Source organism: Mirounga leonina, unplaced genomic scaffold (genome assembly GCF_011800145.1).
Source record: "Mirounga leonina isolate KUSES-001 unplaced genomic scaffold, KU_Mleo_1.0 Mir_92, whole genome shotgun sequence".
Taxonomy (NCBI): Eukaryota; Metazoa; Chordata; class Mammalia; order Carnivora; family Phocidae; genus Mirounga; species Mirounga leonina.
Window position 1 is genome coordinate 16,500,877 of NW_023270852.1, and position 14,717 is coordinate 16,515,593.

The window sequence follows — 14,717 nt, forward strand, 5'->3', positions numbered from 1 at the left end:
CGGTGTGAAAGGAAGACGTGAAGAGAGAAGAGAGGCTGCAGAGGGAGGCCCCAGAGGGTGGGCAAGACAGATAGCACGGCTTCTACCATGAGGCAGGGGGCTGAGCACAGAGAGAAGGTGAGAACAGGAGCTACCCAAGAAGGAAGGTCTGGGTGGGGTCAGGACCCGTTGAGTGTGAGGGTCAGAGGTGTGGCAGGGGAATGAGGGCTGAGGCCCCACGGTCCAGGGTGGTGAGGACCCAGAGCCCCAGTCTCCCCTCAATGGGGTTCACCATGAGCATTCAAAGACCGGGATGGAAGTAGAGGGAGCCCAAGTGGACGCAGTGATGCCAATGATCCGCGGCAAGGAGGAAGCTGGCAGGCCACACTGTTTCTCCAAAATTATATTTTAATACATTCATGTGGGTTATACAAAGAGCTGGTCCCCAGGTGGGAATTGCGGCCTGGCTCCTTGAGGTGAGAGCAGCATTGTGTAGTGTTTTCAAAAATCAGGCCTGAAGGGGCCCACACCTTGCCCTCCAGGCCTGGGGAAGAGTGTTCTGGGCAGTGAGCACCTGTGGTTGTGATTCCAACCAGGACTGGGTCCACCTGGCTGTCCCACACGCCACCAGGGCCCCAGGCTGAGGCCAGGACACCAGCTTCTAGCCCCGGCTCTGCCACTGACTCCCTGAGTGCTTGACCCTCTCTGGGCCTCAGTTTTCTTGTCTATAAAACGGGGCAGAGAGAAGGGTGTTTTCATTGTCTCACACTTTACCAAGCACCATCACGAGCCAGACCACGGGCCAAGTATGGGTAAGATAGTGCAGACAACAACAGAGGCTCTTGGGCTGGCCCCAGGGCTTCCTGGACAGCCCATGACTCCAAGGGCATGGGGAATAGGGGGTTATATCTAGATGGGCTTTTCTACCCACTTTGGTGGGGGGAAAAGTCCCTGCATGACGAGGACCCGAAAGCATTTGGAGCCAGTGTTATCTTGTGATAGGGCAGCTGGGAGAGAAGGCAATCACTCAGGTCCAGCCCCCAAGTCCCCTTCACACCCCCAATGAGGTCTGAATCCACTTGGGTCACGGGCTTTACCACTGGCTTGTGAAGCTCTGAGCAAGTGCCAGTCTCTTCCTCGGCCTCAGTTTCCCTATCTGTGCGATGGGGAGGTTGGATTCCCCGGTCTCAAACTCCAGACTGTGCTCAATGGAGGAAGAGGGAACCAAGAGCAAAAGGTGAACACACACCAGTCTGCAAACGAGGGAATAGGGGAAACTGAGGCAGAGAAGGAGGCAGCCTGTGTCTGCCTGCCCAGGAGAGAGGAGGGAGAGGAGTGGGTGGGGATTGCGGCACGGGATGCTCCCAGGCCCTGCTCCCTCGATATGGGGCCATTTCCTGTCCACCTAACAGCCGACTGCCCCCGCAGTGGCAAAGGTCAGGCCGGGGAGACAGGCGGATTTGAGCCTGAATCTCAGGTCTGGCATTTCTTAGCTGCAGGACCCTGGGGGGAGAGTTCTGGAGTTCTTGTAAAATGGTTAATCCCCACCTCAGAGGGCTGTCCTGAAGAGGCAGACCTGTTCCTGCTGCCGGCAAGCCTGGGGCAAAACAGAACCGGGTACCTAAGGTCCTAACTCCTGGCTCACCAGCTAGGGTGGGGGCGCTGGGGACGACCAGGGCGCCTGCGTAGGGAGTTGGGGGCCTAGAGCAGTACTGGGGTGAGTATGCGCACCCCGAGAGTGCTGGGCAGGGAAAGAGCTAGTTCGGAGCAGGAAGTGGAATGGTCGGCCCTGGGGCCAGAAGCCCAGGCTCCGCAGAACTGCTGCAGCCCCGTAGCCGGATCCAGGACCCACTCACGTGGCTGCTCTTCCGCTCACAAGCTCTTCGTGCGCCAGAGAAGCTGCAAGTCAGTATGGGAAGATGTGACACACAGTCCGCTTGGGCACGTCTCAGACAAGTGTCCCTGGTCTCGCCCCTGCTGCGCTCTGGCCCTGGCGGGGCAGGACCCTCCGCGCCAGCTGGGGCTGCAGCGCCCCGGAGCCCTGGCCTTCCACTCTGCGCGGTCACTGCGCGGCTTCGCGACCCCCTCCCCCCCAGGACTCGGAGCTGCTTCAGGGCAGGGGTGTGTCTCCTCCACCGGAGCAGGATGGGGCACAAAACAGATGCCTGGCCGAGATTTGCTGATCGGGCAGGTCGACCTCGCTCTCTGTCACTCCTGAAACTGGCCAACTTCTGGCCTCCACAGCCGGACCACACGTGTGGCCTGGGAAGTGGGTCGCCTACCAGGACAGCAGCACGTGAGGAAAGGAGCCCTGGGCTGGGATGTGGAGACCCCGTGTGACCTTGGGTCAGTCCCCCCCCCCCCCCCCCCCCCGGGCTCCAGCTGCCCGGCTCACCTGGGCAGGTCTCCCGGCTGCACCGTTCTGCCGCCCCCGGCTTCTCTAGGCTTTGTACTGCTGGCCGAACTTCTGCCGGCGGACACAGCAACAGGTGGCCAGGGTGGTGAGGAGGATGGCCGAGACCAGCGCAAAGGTGAGGATGATGATGAGGTTGACGTTCTTGAGCCCCCCCTTCTCACAGTCCTCGGGGCGCACGTGGCTCAGGGCCACCTCCTCCTGGGAGCCGAAGCGGCAGGTCAGGTCCTGGGTGCCGTCCACGTCCACACGGCCTTGGTGCAGCTGGGCGGCCAGCCAGCCATTGCCGCAGCAGCTCAGCGGATTGCCCTGCAGGTAGAGGCGCCGGAGGCTGGGCTCCAGGCCACCCATGGCGCTGCCGGGCAGGAGGCTGAAGCTGTTGTTCCTCAGGTCCAGTACCTCCAGGGACACGGCCTGCGTCCAGGCGGGCAGACGGCTCAGGCGGTTCTCGGCGAGGTTGAGACGCTTAAGGCAGCTGAAGCAGGGCAGGTCCACTTGCAAGACGGCCAGCCCGTTGCCTTGCAGGGCCAGGACCTCCAAGGAGGCCTCCAGGCCTGCCAGGGCCCCTGTGACCACGTCCAGCCCCGGGTTCGCAGAGAGGTCCAGCTCGGTAAGCGGCGTGTGGAGGAAGGCCCCCGCCCGCAGCCGCTCCATCTCGTTGTCCACCAGGTTCAGGATGCGGAGGGAGGAGAGGCCAGAGAAGGCCACACACCCCAGGGCTCCAGGCTCCCCCGGGCCCCCACAAGGCCTGACCCGGTTTCCCTGAAGGTTCAGCCTCTGCAGACTGGCCAGGCCAGCAAAAGTGTACGGGGGCAGGTCCTGCAGGGCGTTGTCCTGGAGGAGCAGCGTCCGCAGGGACCCCAGCGCTCTGGAGGCCAGCGCCAGCGTCACCAGCGCGTTGTGGCTCACGTCCAGGTGCACGAGGCAAGGCAGGAAGCCGGCGCGCAGCACCGCAAAGCCTCGCAGGCAGTTCCGACTGAGATTCAGGAAGCGAAGGGAGGTCAGGGGCTCCAGAAAGCCCTCGGGGACCAGCTCGATCTCATTGTAGCTCAAATCCAGATTCAGGAGCTGGGAGAGGGGGTGGCTGCTGGCGTTCCGGCTGGGGTTCGAGAAGGGCAAGGCCGACCAGCCCTCAGAAGGTGCGTGGATGCCCTCGCCGCCCTGGGGTGGCCCTGCAGGGAGCCGGATGAGGTTGTTGGACACGTTCAGGTAGATGAGGCTCGGGAGCGCGGCCAAGTCGGGGAAGTGGAGCAGTTTGTTCTCCCGCAGGTCGAGCCAGGCCAGCTGATACTCGGCCCGGGGCTCGGGGGCCGTCTGAAAGGCCTCAATACTGTTGCAGCTCAGGTCAAGTACTCGCAGCTGCTGGAGACTGAAGTCGGAGATGCAGGTGAGGGAGTTCCTGGAGAGATTCAGGTGGGCCAGGTGGGGCAGGGCCTCGAAAGCACCGTCCTCGATGTCCATGAGCACGTTGCTGTGCAGGTCAAGCCGCTCGAGCGCAGGCGTGCCCCAGAAGGTATGGCGGGCCAGGCGGGTCAGGCTGTTCTCGGCCAGCGAGAGGGCGCGCAGGGCGGGCGCCTCCCCCAGCAGCCGCTCCACCAGGCCACTGTACAGGCTGTTCCCCGACAGGTCCAGAGATGTCACACGAGGCAGGGGGCCCAGACCAGGGGTGCTCAGCACGGTGCCCGCTGCCAGGCGGTTACGGGCCAGGTTGAGGTGCTCCAGGTGGGGCAGGGCCTGGAAGACACCTGTCTGGATGAAGCTGATCTCGTTGGTGCTCAGGTCCAGGTGTCGAAGGGCCACGTAGAAGCCCAGGGGTGAGGCCAGGATGCTCCGCAGCTGGTTTCCAGATAGGTCGAGGGCCTCGATGTCCCGTGGGAGCATCGAGGGGACCTGGAGCAGGCCAAGACCCTGGCACGAGACCTCCTTGTCGACCTGGGGTGGGTTGGGGAGGACAGGGAGAGCAGTGGGACTACAGCATGGGGTGGAACCAGACACACCTTCTAGGAAGGATGCCTCAAGCCCCTCCCCAACCCCAGCCAGGCTTAGCTAGGCTTCTCCTCTGGCTCCCAAGGTGCTCCACATTTCTCCCCCCGCAGCCCAATCCTCCCACATCTGGACGATCCCTATCTTGCTCCCTGCCCCCACCTCTGGCACTCAGTACTGTGCGGGGCATCAGAGAGGGACTTAAGAAAGTTTGATGGATACACAGACACAGAAAAGACAGATATGAAGACAAACGAACTCACAAAACACCCTATACTGACTATTATCCAATTTCACAGGAAATTGAGCCATATATCGCCTGGAGGGACCCCAAGCCAGTGAACAGCAGGGTCGAGCTGGAACCTCGGGCCTCCTGGGTCACATCCTGGGTTCCTTTTATGGGCCCAGATAGTTAAATTTACCCAGCGGCTGTTACACCAGAAACCATTTGGGGAGAAATGTTTCCAAAATGCAATTTGCACTCCTCTCACCGGTTTTTATTTTGGCCTCCTACCCTCAGCACTCATTCCAGCCCTCATTCCATGGGGCAGAGCTCCGGGTCCGGTGCCTGCCTTTCTTGCCACGGACCCCCAGCTGAGACCTCCTTTCTGCTGCTTCCACCTGCCCCACCTCCATCAGTGGGCTGGCCCTCCATGGCCTGGTCCAGATTGGCCCCTGGAGATGGGAGTGGGGGTAGGAAGCCGGGGGAAAGATGGCCAGGGTCCCAACCCACATTCTTGGGTGACAAGACTACGGTTTTGCTATGCAAGCCTCACCAAGTCCCATTACCACTCCAGGCTACTTATCCAGAAAGCAGCACCCTTCCCCAGCACCCACTCAGCGTTTTACATTTTATTTAGCACGTTCAGGCCCATGGTCTCCCTGGAGCCTCACAAGAGCAAGAGCTCGCACATCAAATATGATCACCGTTCTGTTCAGAAACCCAAGCTCAGAGAGGGTGGGGGGGCTCCGGGGTCACCCAGCTGAGGAGCAGCAGAGCTGGGGTTTGAACCCGTATCTGTTCACAACCAAAGGCCAACTTCATTCTTCTAAGCACATGTGCCTTCCAGAGCCTGATTTTTTTTCTGTGCAAATATAGTCTCCCTCTCACCTTTTCAAAGACCCCAGGAATCCAGCCTTTCTCAGGAAAGGGTCTGACTTCCACAACCACTCAGCTCAGGCCCACTCCCGCCCTGGGCTTTCTACATCACCGGCCCCTTCTGACCCCTCCACCTGCCTAATGCCTGGCAATGGCTAAAAGAAAGCCTTCACTCTGTGCTACTCTCTGCTTCCACCCCTCCCGGGCAAAATCCAGGACATTCAGCAGGGTTCAAGGCTGTTTGTGGCTCTTGCTGACCTGTCCTCTCTCCACCCAACCCACTCCCACCCCACTCCAGCCCAGCGCATATGCAGTGACCACACCTGACCACTGCCCTCTGTGCCCTCGCTCACCTACCTCTGGGCCTCCTCCCTGCTGTTCCCTGCGCTGGTCATCCCTCCCCCTCCCCCTCCCCCTCCCCAGGTCTGCAGGGGAACCTTGGTGTTTGGTGTACTGAGCCGGGCAGGTGGGGCCTCCTCTGGGCTCTCACCACCCCGGTGCTCCCTCTCTCATAGCTTTGGCCTCTGATTGTGACAGTCTGTGTGGGTCCTGCCAGGCAGGGAGCTCAGAGCTAACAGGGATTGGTGTGATTGGTGTGGATACCTTGGACCTGGCCCACAAAAGGTGCTCAGTACATTTTTTTAATGAATGAAAGAGTCACGGACATCACTGGCTTAGTAAAGGACTCAGGGATTGAATCAATCACCTCTCTGAAAGGAAAGAAAAGAGACAATCCATGTCTTCTAACTGACCATTAGAGTAAAAAGACTCTGGCTCCCCCACTTCCCTGATGGGGAGACAGAACCTGAAGATGGCAGTGACCTGTGCAAGGTCACAGTGAGTGGCGGAGGGCCCCCCCCCCAAGCAGGAACACCAGCCTGGGGGTGCTCCCTGCCTGGCCCAGCTCTTGGCTTCCTCCCCAGAGCTCCAAGGGGAGTGCGGGGGAAGGGAGGGGGACAGAACTGCCTTCATCAGGCACCTGGGTGACTCTTCCCGCTCCTGGTAGTCCAGGGACTTGGCCCTACCACCTCCAACCAAGCAGCTTCCTCGAGGCCTCAGAGGCCCATGGATACCGCTGCACCTGAGCTCCCCTCTAAACCACAAGCCTAGCCCGGCCACCTTGCCAGCCCTGCCTGGCTCTTGGCTTCCTCCCTCACAACCTCTCCACCAGCTCAGGCCACTGGGCATGGCCTCCTCTTCCCTCTCCTCAGCTCCCTGGACCATCCTGACTGAAGGAAGAAACAGCAAAAGGAATAGCAGGACCACCTGTCATGGAGCACCAGCTCTGTGGCAGGCTCCATGGCTGAGTGCACAGAGCCCTGGCCTCGTTTAATCCCGGCACGTATTAGTTACCCTGCTGAACCCCGGGGTGAGCTTCCCCCAGATTAGTCAGAGGCTCCAGAGTACCAGCCAAGTTCCTTTCCCTATTGGTGCCAGCTGAGGACCCAGGCTGACTCCTTCTACACGGTAAATAGTACCAGCCAGCATTTGCTGAGCATCTGCTGTGTGGGGGGCACTGTACTGGGATCCACGAGACCCCACACCCCGTTTCATCTCCGCATATCAAAGGCTCCCAAGACACCAGCCCCTGAGAGCTGAGCCAGGACACAAAGCTGGCCAAGCCCAGGGCCTACGACTTGCTTTCTACTCTGGTGCCCACGAGGCCCAGTGGGGGCCGCTGGTCGGCAGGGCAACACCGGGCTGCCCATCCAGAAGGAAGCTTGAAGGCCAGGGCCGCTCTCAGAACTCTTTCTAAAGGTGCCCACGGCTCCCTGAGCTCGGAGCCTCCAGCATGACAGACATAGCCAAGTTCAGCGCTACCCTTGACAACCTGCTACTCACTCTCTCTGGGATGCCAGGATGCCACTGCCCCCATTTTTTTTTTTAAGGAAGGAAGAGGACTTGCCACCCAACTCCATTTGGCCTTCTGTGCATAGAAGGGCAACAGGGTAGAAAGAAGTACCGGCAGTGGCCAGCATAAGCTCGGGAGAGCTGGGTTCGTGTCCTAGCTCTGGGACTTCCTGTCTGTATGACCCTGGTGTGTCACATCTCTTCTTTGAGCCTTGGTTTCCTCCACTGAAAAGAGGAGTTCTTTGCAGGATAAAAGGAGAGAAAGCCTTCAGTGTGGTGGGGCACCTCACGAGCCCTTAGTGTGTGGCAATTTCTTTTTACTATTTTGAAAATGATCATAATCCCTGTACTGATCTTCCACAGTAGTTCAGAAAGTGCTTTCCTGCCTATCATCCACCCAGAATCCAAAGCTCACCCAGCCTCCCTCTGCCTGTGGGCTGGTCTGGGCCCTTCACCTCTCTGAGCCTCTCTCCCCAGGCAGAATGTGGCGCTGCATTTGGGAATGTCTGAGGCCTCCTCTGCTGATTATTCTGGGATCTGGGAATCTCAGAAGGGCTCTGAGGAGCAAGAAGGGAGGTGGTAACAGCAGGGCATGGCCAACCCCAGGGAAGGGCTGCAGGCCCCTGCCTCTCAGCACTCCCAGAGGCAGCTGCCCCACCTGTGTCAGAAGCTTCCAGTCCCGGCTCCAAGTGGGGCTGCTGGAGGGCCTGTCGCTTCCCCAGCCCCACTCCCGCCTTGACCTCAGTGAATGCCCGGCCTTTTAAGGGGACCTACGTGGTCCCTTTTCCCTGTATCCTGCAGGGTCCCAGTGACTTCAGGGCTAGTCCCCCTGGCCAAGGGTAAGAAAAAGGGACAAAAGTAAATCAAACCTTGTCCCTGCCCTGAAGAAGTTCTTGGTCTACCAAGTGAAACAGGCTTGGACCCATTCACCAACTACCCCATGTGCTCAGTATGAGAGTCCAGAAAACGGCACACAGAACCAGATCAGCCTGGGAGGGGTCGGGCAGGGCTCTCTGGAGGAGGCAGGATTTGATCTGGGTAGCAATGAGTGAGAGGCATCCCATCAGGGAAGCAGCAGATGGGCCCAAGTCAAGGACCTATTAGGAAAGGGGATTTGGCCATGAGGGACCCGGCTAGACCACCCGAAGTTCCCCACACATACATATATTCTAGATCACCCCGAGGGTCCACTGCCCTGCAGGGGCAGCTGGGGGAAATAGAGTCCAATCTCAGTCCCACTGGTCCTAGTTGAATGCCCTTGAACAAGTCGTCTAACCTCTCTAAACTGCAGTTTCCAACTCTATAAAATGGGAATAATGGTACTTACTGACAGGATGAAGAGTACATCAAGTATTTAAACATCCTAGTAGGTACTCATGAAATGCAAGGGTTAAATGCATTAAATGTGTTCCCTTTCCTCTTCTAACTCCCCTGACTTCTGGCTTGTGGGCTGGGGCAGTAGACACCCTGGGGGGCTTATCCCGCCTGGGCAGGGCTTCTTACCATCTCACAGGGCACCTTGTCTCCCTGTTGGGAGGTGGCCAGGCCCTGGGTCAGCACGGCCAGGAGCAGCAGGATCTGGTGGCTCATGGCTCTGCAGAGGGTGGGGAGGAAAGGGAAACATTGTAAGACCCCTGGCTCCTTTCCTCTACCAGCCCCCATCGCTCCCATCCTGCCCGTGCCTGCCTTCAGCGAGCCCCAGATCACAGCTAGAGCTGGACCAAAGGTGCCGTGAATGACCGTGGATGCTGGGGTCTGCAGCTGACCACAAAGGACCTCTCGTGCCAGGCCAAGGAGCTAGGCTGTCACCCCAGGCAGCAAGAGTTTTGAAGCAGGTGGGTGACTTGGTCAGATCAGGGTTTCAAAAGACTCTACCTGAGGGAAGACTGCCTGCAGGGGGTGAGCGGGAGACAGAGGGACTCTAAGGGCTGCCTGGAGCCAAGCTCAGGGCTGTGGTGGGGTCAGGTGGGGAGCTAGGCCTCTGACTGCATTTCCACCCAGGTCCTAAGCAGGTCCCCCATCTCAGTTTCTTAGGCCCCAAACGGAATTCCTCAATCTCCCCACCCCTAGACTTTTATTTTGCCCTTTTTCTTTTGATTTTCTGATTCTGGAGTCCCTGCCATTGTTTGAAGGCTGGGCCTGGAGCCCTGACAGGAAGCCCCGCCAGGAGGCCTGCCCTGCCCCCAGCACTGTTGCTGCGGACTTCCCCAGGAGCAGGCTCCAGGCCCTTTACTTTCACTGAAGTTACCACCAGCGCAGGGGGCCACTCGGGCCTGCTGGTGTTCTCTCTATGTACAACCAAGGTGGCGTTGAGGGGGACCGCAAAGTCAAAGCCCAGTGCTGCGAGGGGCTCACTTACTGAGGACTTGGCCCAACTGCTAGGAGTACACATCAAGTCCCTTTCTTTCTTTCTTTCTTTCTTTTCTCTTTCTTTCTTTCTTTCTTTTCTTTCTTTTCTTTCTTTTCTTTCTTTTCTTTCTTTCTTTCTTTCTCTTTCTTTTCTCTTTCCTTCTCCTTTTCTTTCTTTCTTTCTCTTTCTTTCTTTCTTCCTTCCTTCCTTTCTTCTTTCCTTCCTTCCTCCCTTCCTTCCTCCCTCCCTTTCTCTCTCTCTCTGTCTCTCTCTCTTTCTTTCACACCTTAACTGAATGCTTCCTCAAGTCTGGCTCTGTGTTGGGAACTGGGGTCACAAATAAATGCACAGAAGTGACCAGATGCATACAGAGTGTTCACGAGGAAGGACACATAAAGCCCTCCAAGAGCACTGGACTCAGTCACCCATAACTGACTGCTCTCTCTTTCCCTCCACTTACCTGCTATGGGACCTGTACAAGTCACTTCACCTCTCTGAGCCTCAGTTTCCTCTTTTGAGATTAATGCCAACTTTGCTAAGTTTTGGTAAACATCAAATGAGATGCATTGTATGAAAGTACCTTTACAGAGCCCTTATTATGCACCAGGCACTCTTCTCCATACTTCAAGGTATTAACTCACTTAATCCTTACAGTAATTTAAGGACTTGGTTCTATGATTACCATTCCCATTTTGCAGATGGGGAAACTGAGGCTCAGAGAGATCAAGTAACATGACCAAAGTCACACAGCTCACTAGTGGCAGGCCCACGCCATCTTTACCCTTAACCTCTACTCTAGAACGTCACCCACAGGTGCTCGATAAATGAGTGCTGAATTGCAACTCTGAAGGGTGCTTTAGAAGAAGAGGCATCTATAGGATCTTTGAGGACTGAGTCTTTGACTGTTGGAATCCCCTAGTGTCCTGGTGATGAATTTTAAATTAAGATGGTTACTCTGAGGCTTTTTCTGGTCCACACACGCCTGGGCCACAGTGGTGTATTTCAACCCCATTCCCTGGGTTCAGCTCGGGGCCATGGGCCCCCTGCCCCCCCCCCCCCCACAGCTGTTCTTCTCTCACCTCCTGCATTCATAGGAAATTTGGTTCTGCTGTTTAAGAAGCAGAACATTATAACCCATTTGAAAGCTATTGTATTCAGAATCGAATGGAAACCTCCAGTGGGACCTTTACACTCCTTGGGGAGTGTGCCTGCCCACCCCAGCTCTTTCCCCCAGCTTCATGGCTGTCTCCCCTCTCCCGCTCTGGCTTCTGGCAGCCTCTATTTCCTTCAGTTCTGTGAGCACCTTTGCATCGCCCCAAGCCTTCACTTCCTACGCCCTCTCGTGCTGAATGCCTCCTCATCCTCTGGGTCTCAGCTTAGATATCGCTTCCTCCAGGAAGCCTTCTCTGATTCCCCAAGTCTGGGTAGCTCATCTTCCAGGTTCCCACAGACGCTGAGCGTCAAGTGAGCACAGCACCTGAGCACTCCGTGGTTCGTTCCTCTGACCCCGGCTCCTAAGGGAGGCACCCCAGGGCAAAGAGGACTCACTATCTACACCACCGGGCAGGCCAGGGAGGCACTGAGAACTGACACAAGGTGACACTGGCAAGAGCAGTCCTTCTTGACTCTGTCTTCATCTCCCTGCCATACTCCTGCCCCCCCATCAGCAGGTTCTGTCTGTTCTGCCTGAAAAACAGACCCTGAGTCTGCTACCTCCTTCCTGCACCGCTGCCCCACACTGAGGCACCACCACAACCCTGGGTCTCGAAAGCAGCAACACCTGCTTCCACCCTGACCCCCTTCAGGTTGTCCTCCACACACAGCCAGAGTGACGTCTTTAAATCATATATCAGAGCATGGGTCTCACTGCTTGAGAACCTCCAATGAAATCCAGGCTTTACACAATCTCCTCCCTGACCACATCTACCATTTGTCCTGCCCTTACCAAATTCTAGCTTTTTCACCATTCCTCAAACATAGCAAGTGCATTCCTGCCTCAGGGCCTGGAATTCTATCCCCCAGATTCCCACACATTTTGTTTCCTTGCATTGATCATTTCCTGCTAATTTCTTTCTTTTTTTTTTTTTTAAGATTTTATTTATTTATTTGAAAGAGAGAGAGAGAGAAGGAGCAGGGGGACGGGCAGAGGGAGAAGAACAAGCAGACTCCCCGCTGAGCAGGGAGCCGGATGTGGTGCTTGATCCCAGGACCCCAGGATGCTTGATCCCAGGACGCTGGGATCATGACCTGAGCCGAAGGCAGATGCTTAACCAACTGAGCCACTCAGAAGCCCCTCCTGTTCATTTATTTCTGATTCTATGAGAACAGGGGTCTATTAAGTGGTGCTCACCAAACATCTATTGAACAAATGGCAAAGTGAGGGGTAGAAGCTCTACTTCAGGGGGCTGTGAGGTCAGGACAAGGAAGGACCTGGATTGGTTCTGAACCTGAAGGCAGGGCTGCTCAAAGGAGCCCTCACTACGCCCCTCTTCCGCCTGTCAAATTTCACCCTACCCCCAAGGTGGGCACCTGTGCATCCAGCAGAAGTCCCCGGAGCCCGTGGACCTCTGCCCTGGCATCTCATCTGCGGGCCCCCTTCAGTAGTGTCCCCGACTCGCTGTGTGGCCCGTGAGGGCCACTCACTTTCAAGAGGGAGGACTGTGGTCACTTAGACCCAGGCTTACATTCAGACACTACTGCTTCTGTGCTCCCTGTGCCTCAGTGTCCCATCTGTGCAGCAGATCGCCTGGTGGCTGTTCTGCCACTGGCTTCCCCCAGCCACTGTGATGATGGAGCTGAGAGTGGCTGTGAAGGTGTCCTGGACACATCGTGGACAATGACCCGGAGGGCCGAACGGCCCAGGTGAGGCACGCTGAGGAGGGAGGCCCCAGGCCTGCCGACTAGTAGCCTAGGCAAGAGAAGGCAGGAGACATTTTAAGACTCTGACTGGCCTCCCAAATGCCAGAGAATATCCGTGTGTGTGTGTGTGTGTGTGTGTGTGAGAGAGAGAGAGAGAGAGAGAGAGAAATAGTGGGGGGATGGGGGAAGGCAATGCCTATTATACTATTATAATAAGCCTGTCCCTACTATTTCAGGGCATTAGACACTGTTCTAAGCACTTGATCTGTATTATCTTATTGAAGTCACAATGCAATAAGGTGGTTATCATAATTTCCATTTTACGGATGAGAAAACTGAGGCTCAGAAAGTGACTTAGCCCATAGTTCATAAGCATTTAGGGGGTGGGGGTTAGCCCGGGTCTACATGACCCAAATGCTGTGTTTTCTCCATTAGGTGCTGAGCTGCCTGCTCCCTCCTCTATAGAACTACTCTTATTGTGCCCAGGAGGAAAACAAGGCTCAGAGAGGTGACTTACCCAAAGTCACACAGGCAGTGAATAGCAGGTGGAGTCAGAATCTGGTCTGTCTGCCTCCACTACACCAGGCCAAGATCTCCCTCCTTAACCACCTCCAACGACCCCCACCCCCACCCCTATACACATAAACAGACAAGCTCACAGGGCTGGGCTCTGGGGTGCTCCTCTCCCTCCTCTCAGCCCCAGTCACCAGCACAGTAGGGTCCTGGGAGAGCTGCTGTGGACGTTCATACCAAGCAGTGAATCACTAAGGGCAAGCCCCATTCTGGAGACATGTGCATCCCACGGGGGAATTAGACCTTAACCCAAAGGAATGTAGCTGTGATGGCGGAATTTCAGGCAGCTCGGGTGGGGGTGGGGGTCCCTCACATCTTACCATTCATGAAGAAGGCCGGCTTCAGAACCCCTCAGGGAGAGGTGGGTGCCCCCCCCCCCCAGTCCCCACCCAGAGATGGGCAAGCTATTTGGTGCGGTGGGATGGAAAGCGCCGGCCCGCCTGAGTCCGAGGGCAGCAGGAGACTTGGATTCAAATCCTGATCCGCCCTTGACTAGCTGTGAGTTCCCAGGCAAGTAAGTGCCGGCCTTTTGGCCGCTGTTTTCCCATCTGTCAAATAGGAACGCCGGCCTCTCCCTTCGCGGGAAAGATCAGCTGAGACAGGGTCCCGCTCGGCTCCGGGCGGGGAGTGGGGGCGGCGGCGGGAGGGGCCCACTGGGGGGCGGAGGGGGGCATCGGGATGGCCCGGCCGCACCCCGCGCTCTCCAGGGGCGCGGGCCAGCCGGTTCCCCGAGGGGCCGGCAGCCTTGCCCGCGGGGCGGCTCCTACCTGGCTCAGCGCGGCCGCCGCTCCTCTCCCGCGCAGCCCCGGCACATCTTGCGCAAACCTGCCCCCCCACGGCCCCACCCCGCGCCAGACCCTGGGGTCACGGCCCGCGGAGGCCCACGGCTGCTCCACTGCCCCACGGGAACCCGACCCGCGAGGGGGCGGCTCGGGCTCCAATTTAAATACCTCTCCCGCCGACCCGCCCCACCACGCCCCCCCCTCGGCCAAGCTGCGGGGTCCTAGCGCCCGGCCGGCGCGCCCCCGCGTGACTCGGTTTCTCCGGAACGCGCGAGGGGTTGAAGCATCTTTCCGCGGGAACCCCGGCTGGGAAGGGGCGGGGTGGCAGGGGGCGGGATGAAAGGGCCGGGAGGGAGGGGGGTCGCTAAGGAAGCGCGGGGCGGGCGAGGCCGCCCGGGCCGCCGCACGTGCAGCTCGTGGCCCCGCGGGGTCCGGAGGGGCGGGAGTGGGGCGGGGGGAGCTCCAGGAGCCCGCAGGTCCGCAGAGGAAATCCGGCCTGGCCCCGTTTTCCCGTTGCCGGCGCCGCCGCACTTAGGGTGAGCAAACAGGAGAGGTGACGGCGGGGCTGAACGCGGAAGGAAATGACCCTTCTCTGGCCCTGGGGCGGCCACAGAGGGGGTTCCCCACACCGCGGCCATCCCCTCTGACGAGTCCAGGCAGGTCCCTTCCCCTCTCTGATTGTGCTCTCTCCTATCCGCGCTGCGCTTCCTCCTTCATCTCCCGGACCCTTAGGCAGTCCTGTGAAATGGTACCATCAAAGTCCCCAGTTTTCAGATGGAGAAAGTGAGGCTAGGGATGGGACAGCGAATATCAATAAAAACCAGTTGT

At 58.0% G+C, this 14,717-nt stretch overlaps 1 protein-coding gene across 4 annotated transcripts; it reads right to left on the bottom strand.

Annotated features, from left to right (window-relative positions):
• Positions 1 to 367: 367 nt before the first annotated feature.
• LRRC32 (leucine rich repeat containing 32) lies at positions 368 to 14,095 on the bottom strand. 4 transcript variants are annotated; one of them, XM_034995186.1, is made up of 4 exons: positions 13,875 to 14,095; positions 8,829 to 8,919; positions 2,375 to 4,324; positions 368 to 1,878 (listed from the first exon to the last, which is right to left on the bottom strand). In XM_034995186.1, exons 2-3 carry the CDS (start codon positions 8,913 to 8,915, stop codon positions 2,420 to 2,422), a joined length of 1,992 nt encoding a protein of 663 aa, XP_034851077.1. In that variant the 5' UTR covers positions 8,916 to 8,919; positions 13,875 to 14,095; the 3' UTR covers positions 368 to 1,878; positions 2,375 to 2,419. The 4 variants fall into 4 exon arrangements, with proteins under 4 accessions (XP_034851077.1, XP_034851079.1, XP_034851078.1 ...); XM_034995188.1 differs by lacking the exon at positions 13,875 to 14,095 and adding an exon at positions 13,428 to 13,726; XM_034995187.1 differs by lacking the exon at positions 13,875 to 14,095 and adding an exon at positions 13,194 to 13,392.
• Between the last annotated feature and the right edge of the window lie 622 nt (positions 14,096 to 14,717).